Genomic DNA, 26,576 nt, shown 5'->3' with positions numbered 1-26,576 from the left:
TCCTCACCTCACCTCCTTAGAAAGAGTTCTCTGAGGAAATGCTGTCTCCAAGGCTTGAAGTCCTAAAAATTCCCACAGAATAAAGGTCTCTTAGGTTGCGTGTATTTTTTCAGTCAACACACCTTCACAATATACATTTACAAAGAATTCTCACAGTCATTTTCTTTAGTCCTCACATCAACTCTTGGGGAATGAGCAGGTCAGGTGTTAGTGTTCTAATTCTCAGATGTGATACGTGAGAGACTCAAATGACTCGCTCAAAGTCTTGCCACTAATCACTGGCCATTTTAGTCCCAATTAGCAATCCCAATTCCCCCTTATCCTCTGACCTTCTCATCATCCCTCCAGTTTAGCCTCCCTCCAACCCCCTTTCCTATTCATTTAACATTCACCAAGCATTTTGAGGCAGCTTAATTTCACTTTATCCTCAGAACAAGTCTGTGAGGTAGGCAAGGCAGGCATCGTTATACCATTTGGGAGATTAAGTGGGCAGCTGTGGCTCAGAAAAGTTAAGCAATTTTGTCAAGGTCTAAATGCTAATTTGGGCCTCTGGTTTCAGCTATGATGTAGGTAAGCAGTAAAGCAGCAGAGAGTAGACCTTGAAGATTACTCTGCTGTTCCCTGTGTTGTACTTGACCCTCCCATCCCTGGTGCAGTCTTCAGGCAAGATTCAGGGCAGAGGCAGCCAAAAGAGTGCCCTTCTCTGTTCTAGGGCTGCCCACTTGAGTATGAGGAAGAAGACAGGACTCCAGATCAGTAACTGTCCACTCAGGAGTGAAGGTCAGGTCCATCGTCCTGCGGTTACCTCACCATGAGGGCATGATTCCAGAGAGACGGCTGGATCCAGTCAGTTCACCACACTGACAGTCCCACAGTCCCCAGCGACACACTGGGTGCCGAGAGATCACTGTGCCTGACACGCCCCATGGATGCCCCATCAATCAGTGAGGTTCACATTGCCTAAGCCCAGGGATTTTTGGCAACCAAGGAGGAGCCCCAGAGCTGCTGCACTTTGGGGCCTCTCAGGGACCCAGGGCTCCTTGGCTGCTCAGAAGAGAAGGACTCAGCCCTTGCCTGAGTTCAGAGAGAAGTTCAGAGAGAAGACAGAGCATCCACAGCTTTTTCTGGCAGTGCCCAGAAGCAGCATCAGGGCAGACGGCGAGGAGACTTCATTGCACTCGCCCCACGGGGGTCACATCCCTGCACCAGGAGGTCTCAGTGTACAGAGAGGTTTTTGTCTTGTTTCTTCTTAACCACTAATGATGGCATAAAGGTCTTCTGGAGGGGATGGCCCAGAGGCTTTTCAGGGAGGTCCCTTGATGCAATCCTGTGGAAAAAGGAAGGAAGCTCTAGGCTAGGGGAAAAAAACAAAGGTAATGATGGCAGACTTCTGTGATTAAGAATCTACCTACTCAGGGCAGGGGTTGGGTGGGGGGTGGGGAGGAGGGATAGTTAGGGAGTTTGAAAAGGTCTTGTACACACTGCTGTATTCAAAATGCATAACCAACAAGGACCTACTGTACAGCACATGGAACTCTCCTTGGTGTTATGTGGCAGCCTGGATGGGAAGGGCGGTTGGGGGAGAATGGATACAAGCACATGTAGGGCTGAGTCCCTTTGCTATTCACCTGAAACTACCACAACATTGTTAACTGGCCATGAAAGTGAAAGTGTAGTCACTCAGATGTGTCCAACTCTTGGACTATAGCCCACCAGACTCCTCTGTCCATGGGATTTCCCAGGCAAGAATACTGGAGTGGGTTGCCATTCCCTTCTCCAGGGGATCTTCAGGACCCAGGGATTGAACCCAGGTCTCTTGCATTGCAGTAAGACCCTACTATCTGAGCCACCAGGAAAGCCCTGGTGATAACTGACTGGGAAATCACCAGGGTTGCAATATAGCCCTGGAATAATCAGTTATATCCCAATACAAAATAAAAGGGTTTTTTTGTAAAAAAAAAAAAAAAAAAAAAGAATCTGCCTACTAATGTAGTAGACATGAGCTCCATCCCTGGTTTGGGAAGATCACACAGTCTGCAAGGCAACTAAGCCCATGCGCCCCAACTACTACAGCCCGTATGTCCTGGAGCCTGTGCTCAATAACAAGAGAAGCCACCAGAGTGAAAAGCCCACACACCGCAACAGAGTAGCCCCTGGTGGCCACAGCTAGAGAAAGCCCGAGCAGCAACCAAGATCCAGCACAGCCAAAAATTAATCTTCAAAAAAAAAAAAGTAATGATGGCCCCTGAGTTGACCGACAATTGCGAAAAGCCTAAGGATATTAATTGATGGGGCTTATCCTGGAGAGTTATTCAGTAAAGACCCTCACTCCCAGCACCCGCTGTGGCATTCTGTGTGCACTACCTTGCTTTCCTGGGGAAACCCAGGGAGGTCGCCTAAGTTTCAGCTTTGAGGGCTGAAGGCTTGCTGGGTTCACATGACGATTTCCTATCTTTTGGTCCTGGCTCTGCCACTGGCTCGCCGTGCGGCCTCAGGAAGATAACTTCCCTCCCCAGCCCTGTTCTCAGACTCCTCATCTATAAATGGGGCTTTTTAACTACTTTCTGTTTCTTCCCACAACCTCTCCAAGACTTTTTGTTTAGTTGCTCAGTTGTGTCCGACTCTGTGACCCCATGAACTGTAGCCCATTAGGCTCCACTCTCCATGGGATTCTCCAGACAAGAATACTGGAGTGGGTTGCCATGCCCTTCTCCAGGGGATCTTCCAGATCCAGGTATCAAACTCGGGTCTCCTGCATCACAGGCAGATTCTTTACCGCTGAGCCACCAGGAAAGCCTTCTCCAAGACTGCCTCTCTCAAATTTTGCAGGGACAAAAATAACAACTGGCAGCACAACCTCAGCCTCCTAGCTCATCAGGCTCCTCCTTCTGCCCTGCCCTGGGCAGGGTCACAGAACTCACCTGGGGGCTGGGTCACAGGACTCACCTGTGTGTCACAGGACCATCGGCAGAGGTGGCAAGTTCAGCAGGTCGAGGGCTGCCCCACCTGATCCGGTTGAGCAGGACTTTGACTTTGTTCCAGTGGGAGCGATCCCCCTGAGCAGAGGGTGAGGGGGTCACCCAAGGTCCCTCCTCACAACATACCCCGGACCAAGCTCCCACAGACAGTTGTCACCACAATCAGGACAAGTCACCTGCTCCAAATAGGAATCCTCTCATATTCTAGCTTTCAGGGTATCCACACATCCCAACCATCCCACCCCCACCCCATCCTGTCACCTGGCCCCACGTATCAGTTCAGTCACTCAGTTGTGTCCAACTCTTTGCGACCCCATGGACTGTAGCACACCAGGCTTCCCACTACAGCAGGCCAGGCCCCACATATAGCCCTCACCTACCTTGTGTTCCTGGGAGGATGAGGTGTGAGCTGGCTCCATCAGGGCCTCTGACAGCCTGGGAGGGCTGGCACTGGGCGCCCCTACCTTTGGGGGTGAAGCTGTTTTTGCTCCTTCAGAAAGATAATCCGGTTACCCCAGGCAAGGAACAGGAAGGCACTCATCAAGCCCAGAGCTCAGGCAGTCTGCCTGTGGGGCCCTGGTTAGGCAAGATGCAGAGAGAGATGCAGTTGGAGCTCACCTGTCTCCTCTGTCTGGCTGAGCCATTCCCACGGTCCGCGCACCTCACTGCCTGGGGCATAAGAAGGCAGAGGTGAAGGCGCCAGGGTTGTCTCCTCCTCCTCTTCAGTATCCTGTGCACAGGAGAGACAGGCTCTCTGGGCCTGGCTAGAGGGCTGAGGCTGTTCTGAAGGGAGTCCTGGTTTCAGGGGTCCCACCGATCCTCTGCCTCCCCCTCACCTGCCCACCAGCCGGCCTGCCCACTCACAGCTCACTCACCGCAGGGCCCCTCTGAGTCTGCAGCTGCAGACAGAGCTGCTGTAGATTTGCCACCTGCTCCAGCACCGCGCACAGGTGTTCCAGATAGCGAAGACCCTGCCCCGGAAGGCCGGAGCAGGCTTCAGGCTCCAAGTCCTCCACCTGTGGGACACAGTGAGGTCAGAGAGACTTCTGAACCCAGCCAGACTCCCACCCAACGGGCCAGTAGATGGGGCAGAATAAGTAAGAGGAGAACACACACCCAGCTGCTCACCCCGTGCCCAACCAGGCAAAGGGCCAGGTAGGCCCCAGGCCCTGCTCATCTCCACACAACTGGGGGTTGGGGGTGAGGTGAGACATCTCATCCAACCCATCAATGAGAGGCAAGGAATGCCCTGCCCCAGCTTCCCTGGTGGCTCAGATGGTAAAAAGTCTCCCTCCAACATGGGAGACTCAGGTTTGATTCGGGTTGGGAAGATCCCCTGGAGAAGGGAATGGCAATCCACTCCAGTATTCATGCCTGCAGAATTCCATGGACAGAGGAGCCTGGCAAGCTGCAGGCGCCAGGGTTGTCTCCTCCTGCAGTTCATGATGGTCACAAAGAGTTGGACACAATTAAGCGACTAACACACACACACACACAATACCCTGCCTGGGAGAGTTCCAGGGAGAACAAGGTTGGGGCGGAGGGGTGGAGGAGGTAGGGGAGAGTCCATCTCCATCCCACCCTTGAGAGTTGGCACTTACCACCTCTGCTTGTTCCAGGCCATCCTCCAAATCACTCTCTGCCTCAGTGGCCTCTGGTCCCCTTGCTTCAGAATGGGGCATTTCACACTTAGGCGACAACTTTGGGGAGTGGCAGTGTTGTGACAAGCTGGTAGGGGGAACTGAGAGCTGGTGGGAGCGCTTCAGCACCTGCTCCAGCTTACGGCTGGCTAGAAGCCGGCTTAGGTGGGCAGGAGGCTCCAGGGCACCAAGGGCTAGGGACTCAGCGCTCTCCAGGGGCTCAAAGTTCAGAGAGTCTTGAGAAAAGCTGGGGGAGGTGGCCAGGGAGCTGTCCCCAACCGCCATCTCCACTCCTGAGTCCTGGGAGCCCAGTTTGAGAAGCGGCACCTGCCCCTGGGGACCTCTCAGCTGGTCTTGCCTCTTCCAGGAGTCTGATGAGCAAACTGGAGCCACATCTGGGATCTGCCTGTAGGTGCTGTTGACTCCAGGCACTACACAACCATGTGCCAGGTCCTCGCCAGCCCCATCTGCAAGGAGAGTCAGTCATCAGGCTGGGCCGGCTGCGCCAACATTCCTGCAACTGGTGGCGTTTCCCGGGGAGGAGTGTCCTGGGTCAAAGGTGACAGGAGGAGCTCAGCAGACCACAGCCGCGTCCAGATCTCTCCATCCCTGTCTGGGAGATTGGGTTAGGATGGGGGTCCCTTTTACAAAAGTAATTGTTAATGATATCTTCCTTCGAGGGGTGGGCACTTGCTTCCAGGGAGCCCTTGCGCTCTGGCCCCTGAGGTCAGCCTAAGACCTCTGAACCATCACTGGGGAACTATAGCCTCTTCGGCTGCTCCCCAAGGGGTAGTGTGGCTGTGCCTCCGCCTCAGGGAGAGGGGAAAGGACACAAAGAGGGAAGCAGGGGTCTAAACTGGCATCAGGATGCAAGAGAAAGTCCATCCCGGAAGTCCTGGAGGGAAAAGGTACCAAAAATCACAATAGCCATAATCATTTTGGACTTTTGTTCTTTTAAATGAGAAACAGAAAATTTGGGAGAGTTGAAAAAAATCTGAACTGAGGAAAGGGAACCCAAATGGTAGGAGAAGCAGCGCGGTCGCCCAATCACTGTCCTCTCTACAGCTCTCCTGGTCTGTGCCAGGCTCTCCTGCAGTCTAGGTGCCCAATCGTAAAAATACAGAATTGGAGGTTGGAGGGGACGGAGGCCGGCCTCCTTCCCCGGCCTGCCGCATCTGGATGCCAAACCAGGCCCCTCTGGGCAAGAAAGTCCACCAGGAAGTCTACCCCTGCGCGGCTCCTTTGGAAAGAGGTCCACCGCCGCAGAGATGAGGGCTTTTCGCGACCGCCGGCTGGGGCAGGGGCCAGGGAAACGAGGATCCTGACCAGGAATTAGAGGTAAGTGGGCCCGGGGAAAATGGGATGGAGGTGACGATCGGTTTAACGCCAAAAAGTAAAAGGGCCTCCAACGTGAGGACGCGATCCCCGGCCCTTCCTAAGGGAGGCGGCGAGGAGGGCGCACCGAGGTCGGGCGGGCTGCGCCGCGCAGGTGGTGCGGGCTCTGCCGGTGGGGCGGGGAGCGCAAACAGGGGCCAGGGCACGAGAGTCGGCTCCAGGCCAAAGGTCCGGGCCCGCCCCTGAGTGGGCGACTCACCCTGGCCGCCCAGCGGCTCCACGGCGAAGACGCGCCGCCGGCCCAGCATGGCCCCAATCCGGCCCCAATGCGGCGCCCGGGCCGTGGCTGCTGCAGAAAGACCGAGCTATCACTGCCGCCGTCGCGGAGCCGCTGTCGGGCGGGCGGCTAGGCTTGCGCGTCCGGACCCGGCAGGGTGCGGCCCCGGGACACTCCCAACCCGCATTGGGGAGGGACGGGGCGGGGAGGGGTGCGCAGGTGTGCGAACGCGACGAGAAGGGCTGCGAGGGCGGAGCCTGGGCCCCCCAGCATAGTCGACGGGGACAGGGGCCCGGGTCAGGGGGCAGGGGTAGGAGGCGGGCCCCTGGCTCCCTTGCCCAGCCAGCCTAGCCGAAGAGCAGGGACCCTGGCGGGGGATGCGGTCTCGCCCGTGGCGTGGGGTCACCCTGCCCACGGTTCCCAAGCCGAGTCTATCTTACTGCGGCCGAAATGAAGCTGGGAGAGGCCGGGGGCGGCGACCGGACGCGAGCGCGGAAGGAAATGGATCAGCACGTGCAGGCGGTGGAAAGATCGCGGGCCAGGACGTCCGCGTCCGCGCGCGCCCAGCTGTGTGCCTTCGGGAAAGTCACTCAGCCACTCTGAAACCTGGCGCAATCAAATGTGGAAGGGATTCTCGGCACAGAAATCCTTTCCAATAACTGCAGGGCGCCTTGGATCCTGGGCTAGAGTAGAATCCGGCGGGGGCGAGGGTGTGGTTCAGGATCCGGTAAAGTGAAACAGGGGGACCGAAGGGCAGCCCCGAGGTCTGGGAGTGTAAAGGCTCACCAGTCCTCAGCCCCACCCACTTTGAGTCCATGGAACTCCACCACTGCAGGCAGCCGAGAAAGCTGAGACAGCCTGGAGACCAGATTGGGTGGTGGCCTCTAAGGAAACCTCAGTCCCCTGAGGAAGGTCACTGGGGCTGGAAAAATCCCAGCAGGACCCAAATTCCCTGGAGGGAGATAAGGGAGCTGGCGGACGTGCAAGCTTGCACCTGAGCCTCTGGGAGTAGGGAGAGGGGCAGGCTGGAGCTGGAGGCTCTAGTCGCAAGTGGTAATTATCTGGGAGAGAGAAGACAGTCTGCTCACCCTCTGCTTCCTCCTACCTGTCCTCCAACAGCCCCCGCAGGATCGGTCAGGAATCAAAAACTACATGATTCTAACTCTATGACATGGGGAAACAGGCCTGCAGCGACGCCCTCACCCCCGCCCCTCCCCACAACTCCCCCCCCCCCCCCCCCCCCCCCCCCCGGAACAATGACTGCCCAAATTTACTCTTGACACCTTGACTTTCAGGCCAGGCCCTTCCCTGCTGTCTGAGTTCTCTGGGTTGCCCGCTGCGGCCCTGTCCTCCTGGAAACCACCCCCATGACTCTTTCCCAGGTACAAAACAGAGAAGCCTGGGCCTGGGGACAGTACAAGTCCAACAGCCCGGTATATCGTGCACCATGCTTCCCAGGGGAGGAGGCGGAGGTTGGGGGGTATGGAGGGAGGGCTGGCTGTCAGGGGGCTTTCCCCCTCCTGAGTCAGAGGATAGGGAGGTAAAGGGAGGGAACCTTTGCCAGATCTTGTCCTGAATTTCGAGAATGTGGGGCCAGATTCCAGGCAGTCTCTGTGGTGACTCTGGGGCAGGAATGTATCTGGAGCAGGAAGCCAGCCCGGCCAGGAATGCAGTGTCTCAGCACAGGGCTCTGTGTGGGCTCAAACCACACACACACACACACACACACACACACACACACACACACACACACACACCAGGCACACACACACCAGGCACACTCTCCTCCAGGCCATTCCCTCCTCCCCATGTAGATATGCCGTGTGGGCTCAAACCACACACACACACACACACACACACACACACACACACACACACACACACACACACCAGGCACACACACACCAGGCACACTCTCCTCCAGGCCATTCCCTCCTCCCCATGTAGATATGCCGGAACCTTCAAGGTGGTTGGGATCCCCCACTGTGGGGGGCCACATGCTGCCTTCCCATCTGCCGTTTACTGCCCTAACTGTGGCAAGCGCCTGTCAGAGCTGGGCCAGGCCTTCACCACCCAGAAGGCTGTCTCTCCTTCCCCCCACCTTCTACCAGAGAAGAATCATCTCTCTCTTAGTGATGCTGGAAGGGATAGGAGGGGCACACCCTCGCTGCCCACCTGAGGGATGAGTAGCTACCATGAGTCCCTGAGACACATGGTGGCCCCAGCAGAGGCATCCCTCAGCCTCCATGGGGGAAGTCCCAGCTTCAGGAAGCACATCTCCTGCCAGCTAGGCCCTGTGGGAGGAAAGGCAAAGCCAAGAGCCCAGGGCAGCTTCTGGCAGACTAGAGATGGCTGAAAGCTGTGGTGACCTCCACCGTGGCCTGGAAGGCTGCCTTTGGTGGAGGGACAAGAGCAGCCCAGGGAAAGCCAGGAACCCAGGACTCAGGCTCCTGGCTCCTCAGCCCCCTGCCCTTACTGCCAGGAGTTCTTGAACCAGCGACTTATCCTTCCTGTCCTCAGTTTCTTCATTGACACAACTAGGATGACAACAGTACCTATTTCAGAATGGTGAGAACTGACATTAAAGCACCTGAGAATTACCTAGCAGTGTCACTTTGGGAAAGTCATTTTCTCATCTCCAATAGCAGGGGGCTGTATCCGATGCTCTCTCAGGTCACTTGTAACTTGAATCTGTCATCATTTCTGAAGTCATTCCCCAAAACACAGAAGAAAGTAAAGAGGGCACTGAGCTGGACAAATAGCAGCTGCCTGCTTGGGTGGTATCCCATCCCCTCCCCAGCTTGTCTGGGTCAAAGCAGGTGGATGCTCACAGCTGGGCAGAGACCAAAGGCTGCCCCCCACTTTCTCCTCTGGCAACCAGGATTGACTAATAACTCTCTTCCAAAGAAGTCCTCCCCCAGGCTGGGGCTGGCTGGTGGCTGCAAAGAACTCTGATGCTGAAACACTTGGGCCCTGGGGAGGAGAGCTGACTGCCACAATTAGGGGAATGGCAATCCACTCCAGTATTCTTGCCTGGAGAATCCTATGGACAGAGGAGTCTGGCAGGCTACAGTCCACAGAGTCGCAAAGAGTCAGACACGACTAAGTGACTAGCACTACACTGCTGCTGCTAAGTCACTTCAGTCGTGTCCGACTCTGTGCAACCTCATAGACGGCAGCCCACCAGGCTCCCCCATCCCTGGGATTCTCCAGGCAAGAACACTGGAGTGGGTTGCCATTTAACACTACACTACTATTAGTTAAAACCTGTCCAGCCTTTGAAAGGCCTTCAACAGCTCACTGGCCGACCCATTTCACATGGGCCTCCATACCCCATTTGTTCTCCTTTCCTTAGAGCTACCATGAGTCTAAGAGAATGGTTTGTTACGCGTGGGGATCTGACCATATTAAGACCCCAACGTTCTCTTTTCCAACCTGTCACTTCCCTGCTGATTTTTTTTTACTGTCCACAGAGCCTCAAGGTGAAATTCAAACCATATCTTACGGCATTCAAGGCTCCCATCTTCCTTTCCAATCTTGTCTCAGTATCGCCTTCAGCCTCTCCCCTAACCTGAGCATTCCACTTGCACTAACCCCCTCACTCTGCATGTCTCTCCTCCATCTGTCTGAGTCCTGTTCCTCTGACAATGATGGCCCTGGCTCTGAACTCTCAGATGCTGCTGTGTGTTCCACGTAAGCTCTTCACACTCACTACCATATAGCACTTTTCATCATGTCAACTCTATTGCTGCCACTTGATTATACATCTTTAGGAAACCCATAAAAGTGCTCTTCCGGTATTCCCACTGTGCCAGGACCCAAGAATTTACAGAGGAGTCAATCAGTCCCCTTTTGTGAGCATTCTCCCTGCCAAGGGCTACACCTGACACTAGGTGGCGCCAAGGACCCTGTCCTACTTGGGACCAGATTATTGGGGCCTGACAACTCCTTGAGCCACAGACAGGCTTGATCTTTCCTATAAAAATAAAGGCAGTCATTCAGGCAAAAAGTGGGACAATTATAGCAAGGTATAAATTACATCAAGGTGCCTGAGGAGGCAACACACACAGTCTCTGCCAAGATTCCATTCAAAAAGAACCAGATAGAACCAAAGCACCCTCCAGCTTTTATCTTTTCTCTCCAGACTGACTGGGTGGTAAGGTAGGTGCTGCACCCCAGGAGCACCCATGCACCTTTCTAAAATGTCCTCTGGGATTAGGACCAGAAGTGATGGGTGAATCAAGCCAAAAATCTGGCAGAGGACCACAGCCCCCTGTCTGACTCAAACATAGCCCCAGGGCAGGCACGCCTAGCACCAGCTTTCCAATCTACCACCTGTGAAGCAGCTGGGGCTCCCAGGGGAGAGGCTGGCAGACAAACCCTGGCTGGGAGGGTGGGGGCACTGCTGGGTTGTCCCTCCCAGGCAAAGCTAACTCACAGCCCTGTCCAAGGTTACCCCTAGGGATGATCTTTCTCAAATGGGTACAGACAGCCTTGGGCAAGTACACAAAGTTCTTTAGATCAGGGGTCCTTAGCCCTCCGGCCTTAGACTGGTACCAGTCCGTGCCCTGTTAGGAACCAGGCTGCATAGCAGGAGGTGAGCAGGAGGCCCAGTGAGCAAAGCATCTGTATTTACAGCCATTCCCCAACACTGCCATTACCACCCGAGCTCCACCTCCTGTCAGCAGCCGAGGCATTGGATTCTCACAGGAGCATGAACCCTAGCCCTAATGTCAGGGCGGAATATCCTGAGATTGCCACAAGACAGAAATCAAGTGCACAGTAAATGAAAAATGCTTGAATCATCCCCAAACCATCCCCCTCTCTGCCCCAATCCGTGGAAAACTTTTCTTCCACAAAATCAATCCATGGTGCCAAAAAGGTTGGGAACCACAGCTTTAGGTGTTGTCTCCTCACTTGCCTCCCCAGCTCCTCTGAGTAAGTCAGCAGGGCTGGCAGCATCCATACAAAGTAGAGCGAGGGGCAGAGCGCCAGCCCAGGCAGGGCTGGCAGAGGAAGATGCTGTCTTACTGAGATGGGCCTGGGCAGAAGCGGTTTCAGGGCCTGCCTCCTGTTTGCTTCCAGCGCTCTGTCACCCTCATCCCTCTCCAGGCTCCCAGTGAGACACTCATTCCTCTACCAGGGATCATCCCAATAAAACAGGCATCTTTACAAAATGGTCCAGGGAGAACATGACCATCCACTAAAAGGAGCCAGTCTCTTCAGTAGGGAGTGTCACATGGCGAAGCAATCTGGTAGGAGTGGGCTTGGAGGGAGGGGGGAAATAAGAGGGCGAAAAATTGTTACATGTGAATACTCTCCAGGAATGTCCCTAGGGGTGGGGTGATTAAGAATCTGCCTCCCAACACAGGGTACGTGAGTTTGATCCCTGGTCAGGGAACTAAGATCCCACATGGCACAGGGTTTCTAAGCCAGCACACCACAGCTACTGAGCCTGCATGCTGCAGAGCCCGTGCATCACAAGAAAAGCCCTCACAGTGCAACTCAAGAAAGCCCACTCATTGCAGTGAAGACCCAGTGCAAAATTAAAAAACATTTTTTTAAAATAAAAAAAAGAGAGACTCTCCACCTAGGATTATGGGAAGCTCATTTCCAGGGGCTGGGGCAGGGAAGGAGAGAAGAGAGGGGCACCTACTTTATTTTGTTCACGTACAGTATATATTTTTAGTGCTCATATGTTGAAAACTTTACACAGTGAATACCTGTAGCCTCTGGCCCACCCCTCTCCTTCTGGACACTTATATCTGTGTCCCAACCTGCTTAATCCCCGGTGCACAAAGATGTCCAATGCAGCACCCACTTCGGGCTTTGATGCAGAGCCCATCCATCAAGAGGATGCAACAGTATCCAGCAGAGGCCTGGGGATGTGGACTGCCCTCACTTGCAGCTCAGGTAGGTCCCAGCCTCTGGCTTCACCCCGCTCCCCATCACCTTTCCAGGCCAACGTGCTATTAGCATGGGTTTGGCGTGGAGGTGCCCACAGAGTGGAGGGTGGGCTGAGAGCTCAGGCCTGGGAATTGAGGGTGGGGGGTGCAGAGTAGCGTTGGCGGGCATGCTTCTCGCAGTACAGCTCGTCCCCCACCCAGAAGTGCCCTCGCATCTTCAGGTTCAGCCCGCAGTCAGCACAGGTGTAGCAGCCAGGATGGCGGTACCGCCCCTCCTGGATACGGACGGCCTGGTTCCTGCAGGGACAGGGAGGGGACAGCCATTAACCTGGGGGGCAGGAGGGAGGGACAGGAGTGCCTGGCACGATGCCACCATTCCCATTCTCAGGGAGCCTAGTCCCCAGCCCAGAGCCAGGACCCTGGAAGGTCCCAAAATCTCAAACACCTGACTCCTCAAGCCTACCCTCAGGGAAACCCCAGCCCACACCCACAGGACCCCAATCTTAAAGTCATTCCTCCCCCGCATAAAGGCAGACAAGCACCATCCTGAATCTTCTGGACTGTTAACAGAATAGTGATTCTCCAAGTGAAGTCCCAGGTGCCAAGACCCACAGCATCGTGTCACCAGGGGATGAATTGGAGATGCAAATCCTGGGGCTGGGGACCTCCTGAAGGGGAAATTCTGGGGGTGTTGGCTGAAATCCCTCAGGGGCCCAGCTGCAGCTCTTTGAGAACCAAGGCATAGGATCCCCTTCCTCGGGCATGCACAGCTGGGGTGGGCAGTCTGCTATTCTGCAGATGAAACATAGAGGCCAGGGACTTGCCTAGAGTTATCTGACTGTCAACACTGAGCATGGAAGAAATTTACCAGGAAGTTGGGATGGCCAAGGTTCAATTTTCCAGAGAATGTTTTCTCTGAGCTACATTATCACGCCACCCACTACGAAAAAATGCACCCACCTCTGGAAAAGGCAGCCTAAGAGCGGGAAGAAGGGAGTAAGAGCAAGATTTTCCAGGAGGCGGCGGAGCAGATCTCCAGAGGCATTGAGATGATGATTGGAGAGAAATCAAAAACAGTAGCATTTCTTCCTCCTCCAGGAAGGCAGGGAAAGAAATGGAGCAAGAGGAGAGACTGCAGGAAAAAGCCAGTGCAAGCATCCCAAGAAGGCTGAAACGACCCCTGAGCCCATCACAAGTCCCCTGTGGCAGCGCTCCCCCCTGGGCCTCTGGCTAGTGGATTCACACAGAGCATCTGGGCCCTGCCCTCCCTATCCCAGGCCCTGCGCCCCAGGCCGCCAACACTCACGCGATGCTGGTGTTGCACTTCTCACACGTGTGGAGCTTGGGTGGGCTGGCCAGAGCCCTGGAGGTGGGCAGGGAGGACTGCGGACTCAGCGAGCTGGGCAGGTAGGCAGGTGTTCCACCTGGACAGGGGGGAGGACAGACAGACACATCAGAGCTTGTCCATAGCAGCAGCATCAGGCTGTATTTTTTTTTTTTCTTTTTTTTGGCCACAAGGCATGTGGGATCTTAGTCTCCCAACCAGGGACCAAACACGTACCCTCCTGCATTGAAAGGCAGAGTCTTAACCACTGGACCACCAGGTAAGTCCCCAGGCTGTATTTTTGATGCTCACTCCACCTCCCCCAGCACTAGCTCCAAAGAGACTCGTTGTCAAAGGCACACTTCCAAGTGGACCTCAACGCAACCCTGGGTATGAGCGGGGGTCATGGAGGAAGGAGATGATCATGCCAGACCCTTGGCTGAGGCTGGTCAAGGGCAGGGAGCAGATTCAAGGCTGAGCTACCCAAGCTAAGGCAGCCTGAGCAGCGTCTGTGCTGAGTGTCTGACACATCAGACCAAGCAGGCGGTTCCTTTCTACTGATCCAGTCATAATGACACTAAGAGACATGGTAATAACAGATAATAACACATACCATACCACCTCTGTGCACTTTTCAAAGGGCTCTCATGTGCATTATGGTGTCTGAGCCTTGGAACAAAGTGAAGGTGAAGCACAGATGTTACCTGGCAGGTATGGTCCCTGTCTACAGCTGAGGATGCCAAGATTTCAGGGGTGAAGTCACCATCTGTCTGCATTGCCCTCACCGCCCCCACCCCCACCCCGCCTCTCTCTGTACCCACTCCCAGGGCATGCTGAGGCCTTGGGGTGGTGATGGACACACTTTGCCCCCCTCCCCACCTCTCTCTGTGCCCCCTTCCAGGGCCTGCCAAGGCCTTGGGGTGGTGATGGATGTGCTTTGCTCCAAAGCTTCTTACCCTGTCTCCTTTCCCTCTGTGAACACCTCCAGGAGCAAAACATCAGACTTGGAACCAGTTACCAGGTTCCCCTCCAGTATTCCTGCCTGGAGAATCCCATGGACAGAGGAACCTGGGGGGCTACAGTCCATGGGGTTGCAGAGTCAAACACGACTGAGTGACTGACATTTTCTCTTTCACCAGGTACCAGTCATTCTGCCGATCAAATACTTCTGACAGTCCCATCATTTGTCCCCTTGATACCACTGCCAAGGCCAGGCCCTCCTCATCTCTCCCCTGGAAGGAGGCAGTGCCCTGCGCCCCGCCTCCCCCGGCATCACACATAGATACACACACACACACAAACATCCACTTCCCAGAATGCTGAGCAGCCAGTCTGCCCAATACACGGAGTTCCTCGGGAGTAGATTAGTAGTAGTAGTAGTAGGTGGTGGTCCCGACCACCTTCGATTGCCACATAGCTCAAGGCTGGTCCACTGGATGAGTCAGTAAACGTCTGATGAATTAACAACTCACCCACTGGTGGGAGACCATACCTCTGTTGCCTACTTTGGCCCCTCATGTATCCTCTGTCACTATTTAACCCAGCCCTCCTGGGTTAGGACACTCCTCAGCCTGGATGCAAGGCTTCACAGCCAGGACTTAACCTCCACAGCCCCCCTCCATGCAGCCAGAGTCCTCTTGATCCCACCCGAAAACCCTCTGGCTCAGACCTCCACATTCCACACAGCTCCCGGCCACCCTCTTAAGGCCGTTTGTGAAAGACTTGATCTTTCTTCAAGGGCCAAGGCAAACCCTTCTTCTTCCATGAAGTCCTCCTTGGAGACCCAGGGCCCACCACCTACCTTTATGGTTCCCTTGGCACGTCCTTGAACCTAGCCAGCACCTTTGGGTGCAACCCAGTAACCCCTACCAGACCAGAGGCTCCTGAAGTTCAGGGAAGGTGGCTTCTATAAGTCAGAGCCTTAAAAAATACTGATTTAAATGCTAATTTATTAACACATCTGGTCAGCAGTTCAGAGTGTCCTGGGGGAATGTCCTCCTGCCCAAGCCCCCAGGGGCTCACCTCTCTCCTCAGCTTCTAGGGCTTCCTGCAGGAGCCGGAAGGAGCTGGACTGCCGGGGGGCCATTCGTGCCTCGCGGTTTTCTTGCAGCATTTTGAAGACTTCTGAGTCCTCTCTCAGGAGGTGGCTTTCGCCTTCTGAGGCCGCACTGCAGGGATGGAGGGAGCCAGCCAGGAGTGAGGGACCCATGCCCGGGGGTTAGGAGGAGCAGGAGGGCAGAGAAAGAGTGTCCCGGGGCGGGATAAAGGATTCTGGGGGTCAAAGGGAAGCCAACTGGGCTTACAGAGCTGGGACCCCCCCACCCTTCTCCGGGAAACCTGACAGTCTCCTATTGCTCCCAGACCCTCCAAGATCCCATCCCTCCCTCCAGACCCCAGTGGTACCTGAGCCTGGAGCTGGAGGAACGGGCACCCGGGGAGGGCGGTGGCGGCAGTACCAGCACCGCTGAGTCGCCAGCAGGGCTGAGGCTGGCCTGTGGGAAGGAGAGGCACCAGGGGAGGAGTCAGCAGTGGGGCCCTGGGCCAGCACACCCATCTGAGCGGCCAGGCTCAGCTGTTCCCCAGGCCAACACCAGGGGGCCCCCGGCCCTCGCTGACCAGCAGGCTCCCCCTGCTGCACCAGCAACAGCCAGCAGCTGCTCCTACTGGGTCCGAGAAGGGAGGGAGGCCAGCACCCAGCTCTGGAAGGGTGAGCTGCTGCCCAAAGGGGAACAGGCACGGGACAGAATGAAGACGAGCATGTGGGGCCACCATGCCGGCTCCTCTGCCATCTCACGGATTGTGTTTGCAAAGACGTTGCTTACTGGCGCGGGGGGAGGCAGACAAGCAGAGAGAAAGTAAGCTGACCCTTTTGCAATGAGGAAAAGGAAACATAAAGGGCCAAGACCCTTCTTGGTGTCAGAGTTGGGGCCACACAAAAGTCCCGTCTCCCCCACATGCGGGGGGAGATCTCTCCTCTGATAACACTAGGGTCTGGGCTCACCAGCCTCTCCCGACTGCCCTGGGAAGTCTGGTCCTGGCCCATGGAGCCTTGAGGAGCCAGGCCTGTTTGGGGCTCACAGCAGAGTCCACTGCTCAGTGTGTGCTTGCCCTCTGGGCCTCTCACACCTGTTCTCTACCTGGAAATCTTGCCTGCAGTCTCCCTGTTGCTCTGCTTTCTGGCCTGCATCTTGCACTCTCTCTGTAGCCATCCCCAAAGGAGAGGAGAGCCTCAGAGACAACTAGGCTCGCCAAGACCAGGCTGAGGGCACAGTTTCCCAGAAAGCCAAACACTTTCGACTTTAAAATTCAAAGTCAGGGATGGGACTTTCCTGGTGTTCCAGTGTCTAAGACTCCAAGCTTCCAAAACAAGGGGCCCAGGTTTGATCCCTGGTCAGGGAACTAGATCCCACAGGCCACAACTAAGAGTTTGCATGCTGCAACAAAGACAGAAGTTCCTGCATGCCGCAACTATGACCCAGCGCGGCCAAATCAAATGCTTTGTTTTTAAAAAGTTGGGGCTGAAGTATACTGTCAAGTGGAAAAACTTCATGACTTCTTAAGCTGAAAACAAACTTCAAAGTCTTAAAAAAAAAAAAGCCCTAAACTCACTGCACCAGACCCCCTGCACCAGCCTGCATTCTTCTGTTCCTCAGCTTCTACAGTAAGGAGATTAAAGGTCAGAAAGGAAACTGGCTGGTCCAAGTCCCTCAGGGAGTGGGAGGCTGGGCTAGGACTCCTCGCTGGGCTCCTGGGTGCCCGGCTGGTGCCATGCAGTCAATTGACAGATGGTGAGGCTGTTCCCTTAGGAAGGACAGCCAGCACCAGGTACTCAAGAACAATGTTCATCTTGCTGTCCCAGACAGGCCAGCATGTGCCCTGCATGGGGGCACTGGCCAGCAGGGAGGGAGAGCTGAAATCCACCCTGGCTCCCTTCGTAGGCCATGTCCTCATGCTAGCCAGTGAAACAAGGGCTGTTTTTACTTCATATCTGGTCACCCAAGAGTGTGCCTGTTGAGAAGGGGGCAACTTCTGGTTTCCGAAGGGCACCATAAGGACTGGTAATGTCCTACTTCCTGAGCCCAGTGATGCCTTAGCCAACTCGGGAGCCAGAGGCAAGGCCATGACCACTGCAGCCTGGGGCAGTGGCACCTCATCTGTAGTCACCTCTGCCCCCTTCTACCTGCAAGACCACCTCATCCCCAAGGTGGTGGTGGTTTAGTCACTAAGTCGTGCCCAACTCTTCTGACCCCATGGGCTGTAGCCCACCAGGCTCCTCTGTCCATGGGATTTCCCAAGCAAGAATACTGGAGTGGGTTGCCATTTCCTTCTCCAGGGGATCTTTCTGACCCAGGGATTGAACCCACGTCTCCTGTGTCTCCTACATGGCAGGCGAGTACTTTTACAGGTGAGCCACCTGGCAAGCCTGTAAAGAGAGAAGCCCAACGCCCTGACTTGGAGCAGCTTCACCTTTCCCCTCCCTTCCCTACCTCCCTCCTCCCCTCGAGGCACCCATAGGTGACACTTCCCTTTACCAAACCACCTTTCATCTCCAAAGCTGTTTATCTGCTCATCAAGAGCTGTCACTAGCCAATACTTCTCAAAATGTATTGCGGGGGATGTTAATAACTGAGTGCTTGGGGGAGTGGACAATGGGGAACCCCAGGAGAAATTCTGCAGTTAAACAAGTTTAGGAAATTAATAAAATTAAGCATCTTTCTCACAGGACTTTTCAGAGCCTTTAAGGTGCTTAAGTGCATGAGTGGTTCCCAAGAGGGAGCTATGTGTCTGGTGACTCCACCCCATCTGACCACAGCCTCATTGTTGTAGACCAGAAGGCAAGTTTCACAGGGTTAGGAATTTCTGCTTTTCCACCAATGTATCCCTAGAGCCTAGAAGGGTGCCTGACTGAATCAGCTGCTCCACAAATATTTGTCGAAAGAATGACAAGAGGCCTCAGGATCAAAGAAGGGAATTCAGAGCCTCAGGTCCAACTCTGAGGCCCAGAGAGTGGAGGAAGGGGGCCTTGTCCAAAGTGACACGGTAGAGGTAAGACTAACCCAGGTCTCCCTGCCACCCCGCCCAGAGCTCCTCTTCACACCACATGGGTGGTCCTCAAAGCTGTGTGTACAGCAGATCCCTGAGGGCTCCTGAGAACTCAGATGGGTGGCCCCACCCCACCCAGGCCCTCACCCCTGTCTGATCCAGTAAGTTTAGACTGGAGCTTAAGAATCTGCATTTCTAACAAGTTCCAAGGTGCTGCTGCTGCCACTTTGAAAGCCACTCCCCATCTCATCTGCCTTTCCCCTTTGCCCTGGTTGCAGACACCGGGAGGAAGGAGGCCAGGATGGACCAAGCTCATCCCTAGCTGGTCTCAGCCCCTATCTCTGTGGAGAAGGCCCCCAGGCCCAGACACGCCAGGTCTTGCTCCAACTGCTGTGTTCCCATCTCCCCGGCTCATCATCTCTAATCCGAAATCTACCTCTGACATCCAGCAAAATTCCTGACAAAGCCTTCTCAGGCCACCCCAGCCCACACTCAGCTGTCCCCTCCCAGAACGCCTCCTGCTTTTATAATTAAGACCATACCGTTCAGTGCTTAATTGTTCCAAAGTTGTTTTGCATGTCTCTCTTATCTCTACAATTATGTTTGAAATTCCTTAAAGATGGTGTCTCATTGAATATATACATCTCTATGCCCACGTTGCATGGAGGGCCACTGGGCAGGCCCTGCAGCGGGGTCACCAGGGAGCCCCTACTACGAAGCCTCCAAAAGACCCTGCTCTGTCCTTCTCCAGAGCCCCCAGTTTCTAGCACCCTCCCCCAGCCATCTCCAAAGGCTCTGCTTTCTGGAATGCAGAATCAACTTGAGGTAGGATTCCAGCAGCTGGGCCTCATCCCCTTCACCCCAAAGGCTGGACCTGCCCCCACAAACTCTGCCCCCAGCAGCTGTGGCCAGGACTCTTGGCCGCCTCACTCCTCACCTCCCCAACCCTGCCCCTGGAGAGGAGAAATACCACCAAGGGGTGGGGGTTGGGCTGTCACTCGTAGACAGTGGGACCTGGGGGGTCCTGTCTGTCAGACAGTAGGACCAGGAGTAAAGGGCTGGGGAGGGGGGAAAAAACAGACAATAAGCCAAATGCAACTGGAGTCGGAATCACAGTCCGGCTGGTGGTTCTCTGGTGGTTCTTAGGGGCTGAGTCAGAGGAGGAAGAGGGGGGATGGGTGATGGGAGTTGGGGGCGGGCATGGGGCTTGGAATGGGGAGGAATGTGTTCAAGAGATGCAGCCAGAGCCAAAGGGAATCATCCCAACAACAGCAGCAAAACTATTTCGGTCCCAGCCCAAGAGAAACACTGGAGAAGGGAGGAAGCCATCAGCAAGGAGGAGGTGGCAGCGAGTAGGAATGTAAGATCTAGAAGGCCACCTGGGTCTAGCCAGCACAAGGACTGTCTCCCTCACCAGAGCGCTGGCCTCCTAGCTCCGGAAAGGAGCCCACCACTGCTAGGAAACCGCAGTGCTGACTGCCCAGGTGGGGCCAGCCACCTGCGGCCCTACAGGCACCACTACCAACCAACCAGGTATCCTCACCTGTCGGCTTCCACGGCGGCCCCCATAGTACAAGTGGTCAGCAGAAGCAGGTTCCAGGGAGTACGCCAGGCTCTGGAAACTGAAATGGGGAAATGGACAGAGGGTGCCTGGGTCCTCTCCACCAGGCTGCCCTAAGGAAACAGAGGTGACCCCCAGAGCCCCCTAACCTCAGCTTCGGAGACTCTGAGAGGCTAGCCTGCACCTCTGGATGCGGTGCCCACCCGCTGCGCTCACCTGTGGCTGGTCACCACCTCTCCAGTGGGAGCCTGGGGGCTGGTCGGGGGCAGGGTGAAGAAGGGGCTGCATGGTCGGGGGCTGAGGGAGGCCTGGCTGTCAGTGTGTGTCCTCCTGGAGCTCTGTGGAGAGAGGGGCCTGGAAGAGCAGGGCCGAGAGGAGCAAGGGAGGGGCCCCCATCACTTCAGGGTATGGGGCTCCCAGCAGGAGGCATCGTCCTACCTGGAAGCGAGTGGCCAGCACTTCCGGGGAGCTTTCCCCATTGGCCTGCCCGGGAGAGGCAGCCTGGGGCCTGAAGAGAAGACAGAGGGAGGTGAGTGTCACTGGGGTCCTGGCACCTCCACTAAGCTGGTAGGGCCTGTAGATTCCAGCTGTCCCCACACTGGGTTCTCAAGATTAGGAAAATGTACATAACATTCAGACATCAGGTAGCTAAATCTCAACTTTACCAAATTCACAAGTAACTATCATCAACGGCCACCATCATTTCTTACAACAAAGGACAATTCAGCACTACAAAGTAGAAAGGACATCGTTTCAGCAAGAAGTTCAATACATTCAAATTTTTTTAAAAACTCCAAACAATATCACCCCTCCCTCTGCCTTGCCTTTGTTTTTCCTTTTCTTTATTTTTTTTTTGGTGGTGGTGGGGGAACATTTCACCCAAACTATATCACTGGTCAGCATCAGTTTGTGGATCAGTTTGGTAGGAGACAGCTGACTATATATAAGTAATCCTTTATCCTTCACCCCTGGAGAAACTCAAGACCAGAGAGAGAGAGTTGCCAAAATTCTTAAAGGCCTACAATGGCTGGGCCCACTGCCCCCTTTTCTCCAGGGGCCTATCCCCTGCCAGCTCAGCCTTTGAAAGAATCACTTCTCTGCCCCTTCTGCAGGCTTCTCCCAATAAAACAGAGGGTGGAACCAGCCCCACTTCCTGCCAGGCAGGGAGCTGAAGGACCTAAAGAACAAGGCAGCTAATCACCAAGGCACCCCCAACCCCCAGCCTCAGCTCCCCAGGGACTCCCCTCCGGTGGAATCTGACTGGAGCCTTGAACAGGAGGTGACTAGAGGGCTGGGAGCTGCTGAGGGTGAGGAATGGGCCCACCATGTCCCACTACACCAATCTTGGAGGTCTGACCACTTCCAGCAAGGTCAATAGGAACCTCAGTCCCCACACTCCATGCCAGCCACAGCCTCGGCTCTTTCCCAGGAGAGAGTTTAGGGCCTGAGTGAGGGGAGCTTGGGCTCTGGCCCCGCCCAGAGCACCACTTCCTGCCTGGGGCTTCTGAGTGCCTGAGAGGTCTCCTGGGGCTGGGGTGTTGGGAGAGGTTAGGAGGGGTTTGAGCAAAAGAAAGAAGAAGCAGGGAGTCTGGACCTGCCCCCATGTGGAACTGGAGGAAGCCTGGGGGTACCACCTCTCTGATGGGGCTGGTCCCATCCAAGAAGCATAGGAGAGGAAGTGATGGTGTCAGCAGCTCCTCACCCCTCCCCCACCCCACTCTGCAGCTTCTTGTGGATTTTGGTCCCCTCCCAGATGCCATGACCCATTCTCTACCCTCCTCCTCCAGGCCGCACTCCTGTAAACACTCAGGAGCCAGAAGTGGCACGACGTAGGCACTGAAGGGGCTGGGGTCATGAGAGGTCCCGGGAACCAGCATCCACAGCACTGGAGGGGTGGCAGAGGCGAGGAGAGGGCATGGAGCCCCAGCTCAGAGGGAAGCTGGTGGTGGAGGCATTGGCAGAGGTATAGGAGGTACCTGACTCAGGCTCAAGACCCGCCCAGAGGGCTCTCCTGGCAGGGGGATCTCCCAGCATTCCTGCCCTCTGACTCACTGGGATGCTCCACCCCAGGAAGCCACCTGTCCACCCTCCAACTCAGCCCAGGGTTCCAGGCTGGGAATCTGCCTTCCCCAACAGGGTCCAGAGAGGAAATGGGGAGCCACAGGGGGTTCTATGGGGAGGGAGACCCCAAACTCCTCACCATCCCAAGATCAGAACAGAGGGTGTTGGAGGCAGGGACCCTGGGGACCCAGCCTCAGGCACACCTTCCTCCTCTTCAACCCACTTCATGCCCACGCCCTGTACCCCACACACTGGGAACCAGTCAAACCCGGGCATCCAGGTGGCTGATGCCAGCCTGCCCGACCCTGACTGTTCACCCAACTCTGGTTGGGCACCCGGTTGGCCTCAGCTGTCCTGCTGCAGCCCCAGAGCCCCAAACCTTCCCGGGGATGAACCATAGTGGCCCAGGGAGGCCAGACTGGAGCCGAGGGTAGGGGATAAGGGCAGTCATTGTGCAGCAGGTTGGCAGAAGGCAGAGCAATACTGGCAGGCCTAGTGGAGGTGGAGGGCCTACCGGTCCAGCTGCAGCCTCAGGGGTGAGGGGCTCTGGCGAATCTTGCTCTGGGCCTCGGCGTGAAGCATGTCCTTTGCACTCTCACCGTTGATGGACACAATAATGTCACCAGGCCGGAGGTCAGCAGCCTCGGCCTTGCCCCGCTCAGTTACCTGGAGGGGATGAGGATCAAGTCGTCTCAGGTGATACTCAGGTGGGAATGAGGAGAGGAAATGTCCTTGTCCAGCCCAAGAAACACAGAAGCTGACCTGCACCAGGCTGGCCTGCATATCTCCCTTTAACATCACTCTCCCTGCCCACCAGTGTCCACCCAGTTAATTAGCTTATCCCCTTCTGGAGGGGTCCAGAAGCTGGAGTGGCAGCCCCCCCACCCCTGACTCCAGCACTGGGATTTTAACAGGGCCTCTCAAAGAATATGCAATGGCAGAATTTCAGGAACTGTGCTTGAAAAGAGCCCTGCTTGTGCAAACCAAATCATGCAGGTGCTGCCTGCCCTTGGAGAATCACCAAGAGCTCAGGGGGCCTCCCCTACTAACCACCAAAGTGGCTGCCAGTAGGTATGGGGTCAGTGACCAAGGAGAAAGAGCAGGCCCTGCACTTGGCCCAGCTCCCTTTCACTCCCTAGAAGTGGCCACCATATCCTCATGGCAACCTGGCCCCAGCTCTACCCCGGCCAACAATCTCAGAAGCAGGCCTTGACTCCAGAACAAAAAAAAAAAAGAGAAAGGTGTCTGTGGGGACTGGACAGACAGGGAAGAACCTGACTCTGGGGGCACCTCCCCATCTCCTGGAACTAGCACTTACCTTGGTCACCATGATAGGCGTGTGGAAGTCCCTGCCCCCAGAGATTCGGAAGCCCCAGGGCGCTGGCCCCACCACATCCACCGTCAGTGCCATACCTGAGGCAGAAAGGATGGAGAGATGGAGCCAGCCCCTCAGCTCCCCAGGGGGATGCTGTGAAGTGGAGGTGAGGTGTGTGTGACAGGTCCCCGGAGCAGCCAGTTAGGGGCTGAGGTGGGGGTGGGGGGGGGCGGGGGGGTCAGCGGGTGGAGGTTGGTAGAGGAAGTGACTAACCTCTCCCGCAGGCCTCAGTTCCACTTCCCCCACCCTGGGAAGTCAGGACTCTAAGTTTCCCCCTTAGCGTCTGTCTTCAGCAGAGCAGCTCCCTGGAGGCCAGCTGTTGGGGTGCTAGACACTGGGGCTTGCTGAGAGCAGGCAGGCAGGCAGGGCTGGCAGGTGGTGGATGTCAGCACTTCCTCTCCCCTCCTCCACTATCAACGCTAAGTGCCCCTAGTGCTGGCTTCCGGTCCCCAAACCCGACTGCACAAGGTACTTCCTCCCTGCTCTGGGGGAGGACAACACTCGGGGAACAGAAAGGGGCTGCACCACAGCAGGCTTTCAAGTAGCTGGCTGGGGGCCTCCCAGCTGCCTGCTGTGCCCCTGGGAACATGGTTCAAGTGGCAAGACAAGGCTTCCACCTCCCCCAATGGCCTGTTGCCCTCCCAGCCGCTCTTGCAAGAAGGACAGGCTCATCTGCCACGCTGGGCACACCCACCCCTGGGCGCTGACCAGCAGGGCGAGCTGACAGATGCTGCCGCCGAGCTGGGGCCACAGGACTCCCATCCAGGGCCCCTCCACTGGGTAAGGGAGTGTCCCTGTAGACCAGGCCCTTGTAGGATTTCCTGACCCTCTCGTTCTGGAGTCAGGAGCCAACCCAGGCAGGAAGCTGTAATGCCAAGCTGGGCCACCACCCTACCAAGCACCCACCCTGGGGCTGCCCTTGGGGAGGTCCATGGACTACAAATGCTGCCCAAATCTATCAAGCACACTGGGACCACTTCCTGCATTTAGGAGACTGGGGAGAGGGTGCCCGGGCAAGTGAGGCTGTCTGCCCACTTCTCGACCCTTCGGCTTCCCCTTTTGCCCGGGCCCAACCTCTCTGTCCCTCCCACAGGCCCCAAGTCGGCTGTGGCGGCTAGCAAATGCCTTGGATTCCCAGACCTTTGAGCTGGTCAGTGGACTCTGCGCCGGGGCAGCTAAGAAGTGCCCAGCCCGTCGGCCCGGCTCGCCCAGTTCAGGCTCCTTCTAAGTTCTGAGACCAAAGTACCGGTGCGCCTGGGGGCTGGAGTAGGAGCGCCCGGGAGGAGAAAGCCCAGCTCCAGGCGGGGAACCGACCGCAGGCGAGGCTGCGGGGAGCGGCCGTGCGCAGAGAGGTTCGGGCACCCAGGGAGCCGCGGGCGCACAGAACGGCCAAGGCGCCGGGGCCGGGGAGGACGCCAGCCATGCGCCCCGAGCACAGGTGGGTGCGCTCACCTGGCTCCCGCTCACCTGTCGGGCTGGGCGGCAAGGCCCGAGAGCGAAGGGAAGGGAAGGAGGGAGGCAAGGAGAAGCCGCCGCTCCCGCCGCCGCCGCCGCCGTCTGCCTGACTCAGGGGAGAGCCCGCCCGGGACTCCGAGACCTGCCTCCACCCATGTGATCCCAGGGCCGCCCCTGCCGCCGCCCCAGCCGCCGCCCCTGGCCGGGGAGGCCGCCTCCTCCGTGCAGCCCAGCCCGGGCGCTGCCACCTGGCCCGCGCCCGCTGGGGGCCCGGGGCTACTCTCCCGAGAGCCCCCTAGAGGCTGCAGCCGTCCTCTCTGGGGTAGCCCCATCCTCCCGGGGACAGGGGAGGCGTTCTGGTGACGGGCCCGGAGCCCCACTTCGCAGACAGCTGAGCCTGCTGACCCCCGAAACTCGTCCTCCTTCCAAGGGACGGGGGCGGGGACGAGGTGGGGGAAGGCCGGCTGGGTCTGTCTGCGGTCCGCCTGCCCGGCTCCTCCGCCCACTCCAGGCTCAGACGCTGGCGCAGATGCAGCCCTGACACCCACAGATCCCAACCCGGGGGCCGCGCCTCCGCCTCCTTGCCCGGCCAGCGCGCTGGAGGGGCGGTGACTACCGACTGCTGCGGTGCTTTGGCTGCGCAGAGCTTCTCAGCCTGAGATGCACCGCCAGCCTGCTCCACTCAGGGCGACGTTCCAGGCCCAGTAGGAGATGAAGAGGGACTCCAGCTGGAGATGATCGACCCCCCTCCGGGATTACACACATCCCTCGATCTTGTGCGCTGATGCCCGTTCCATTCCTGACTGCCTCCCTCTCAGCCTCTGGGTCGCCCCTGCCCGGGGCCTGCCACTCCCAATAACCACTACTGGCCCACGCTCCCCTGTACCCCCAGCCCTCTGCCAGCCACCTGGGTCCCTGGCTCTAGGGATCAGGAGAGGACAGTCAAGGAGGACACCCCAGGTGTCATCAGCTCAGAACCATCCAGCAAATGGTCCCCTGTGGAGCCAAACCAGGCAAACCTCACCCTGGGAAACCTCAGGACCCACCAGAGCCAGCTCTCCTATCTCCCGCAGGTCTCCACTTTAATCTGGGGGCTCAGCAGTAAGGAATCTTCCAGCAATGCAGGAGACCCCGGTTCAATCCCTGGGTTTGGAAGATCCCCTGGAAAAGGGAAAGAATACTGAAAGAATACTTCCGTATTCTTGCCTGGAGAATCCCATGGACAGAGGGCCCTGGGGGGCTACCGTCCATGGGGTTGCAAAGAGTCGGACACGACTGAGACTAACACTGTCAGGCCGGCCTGTTTGCAACACAGCACACCTGTAGGCACAGCTGTAACTTGCCTGTGTCAGGTGTGAGTCATTCCCTCTGAGTTCCCTCTGCAAGGTGTCCCCTCACTTCCCCTCCCACCTGCCTATGCCCGCCCTGGACCAGCCTGCCTCTAGCGCAGCTACCTGCCCATCCCGGCCTCCCACAGCTCTGGGTGTGTGTTAGCCGCTCTCACACTAACAAATCCCAGTCTTCCCCATCTTTGCCTGATGCATCTGTCCTGCCTCCCAACTAGGCTGGAAGCCCCTGAGGGAGCTGGAAGCTGTGGGTAGGACAGGTGCTGCCTGGGGCG

The 26,576-nt window shown here is 56.6% G+C and overlaps 2 protein-coding genes across 2 annotated transcripts; both read right to left on the bottom strand.

Moving 5' to 3' along the window:
• Nucleotides 1–86: 86 nt before the first annotated feature.
• C8H8orf58 (chromosome 8 C8orf58 homolog) lies at nucleotides 87–7,385 on the bottom strand. Its single transcript, XM_019966318.2, has 7 exons — nucleotides 6,213–7,385; nucleotides 4,580–5,085; nucleotides 3,854–3,994; nucleotides 3,597–3,708; nucleotides 3,359–3,468; nucleotides 2,947–3,056; nucleotides 87–1,327 (listed from the first exon to the last, which is right to left on the bottom strand). Exons 1-7 carry the CDS (start codon nucleotides 6,259–6,261, stop codon nucleotides 1,216–1,218), a joined length of 1,140 nt encoding a protein of 379 aa, XP_019821877.2. The 5' UTR covers nucleotides 6,262–7,385; the 3' UTR covers nucleotides 87–1,215.
• A 4,384-nt stretch (nucleotides 7,386–11,769) lies between these two features.
• On the bottom strand, nucleotides 11,770–25,302 carry PDLIM2 (PDZ and LIM domain 2). The gene is given in 11 exon segments (XM_070794901.1): nucleotides 11,770–12,433; nucleotides 13,443–13,560; nucleotides 15,483–15,628; nucleotides 15,864–15,952; nucleotides 20,047–20,125; nucleotides 20,281–20,402; nucleotides 20,503–20,572; nucleotides 22,640–22,791; nucleotides 23,444–23,538; nucleotides 24,641–25,025; nucleotides 25,027–25,302. Coding segments are annotated over 11 exon segments (1,695 nt in total). The 5' UTR covers nucleotides 25,288–25,302; the 3' UTR covers nucleotides 11,770–12,255.
• Nucleotides 25,303–26,576: the final 1,274 nt, after the last annotated feature.

Source organism: Bos indicus, chromosome 8 (genome assembly GCF_029378745.1).
Source record: "Bos indicus isolate NIAB-ARS_2022 breed Sahiwal x Tharparkar chromosome 8, NIAB-ARS_B.indTharparkar_mat_pri_1.0, whole genome shotgun sequence".
Lineage (NCBI taxonomy): Eukaryota > Metazoa > Chordata > Mammalia > Artiodactyla > Bovidae > Bos > Bos indicus.
Note: the sequence above shows the minus strand (reverse complement) of the source record. Positions and strands in the feature narration are given on the sequence as shown.

Excerpts from the sequence above, each read along its gene's own strand:
- C8H8orf58 (XM_019966318.2), bottom strand. The coding sequence starts at position 6,261 with ATGCTGGGCCGGCGGCGCGTCTTCGCCGTGGAGCCGCTGGGCGGCCAG. Across the intron at positions 3,995-4,579 it reads GCCTGGAACAAGCAGAGGTG|GTGGAGGACTTGGAGCCTGA; the intron begins GTAAGTGCCAAC and ends TGTGTCCCACAG. Across the intron at positions 3,709-3,853 it reads AGACTCAGAGGGGCCCTGCG|GATACTGAAGAGGAGGAGGA; the intron begins GTGAGTGAGCTG and ends TCCTGTGCACAG.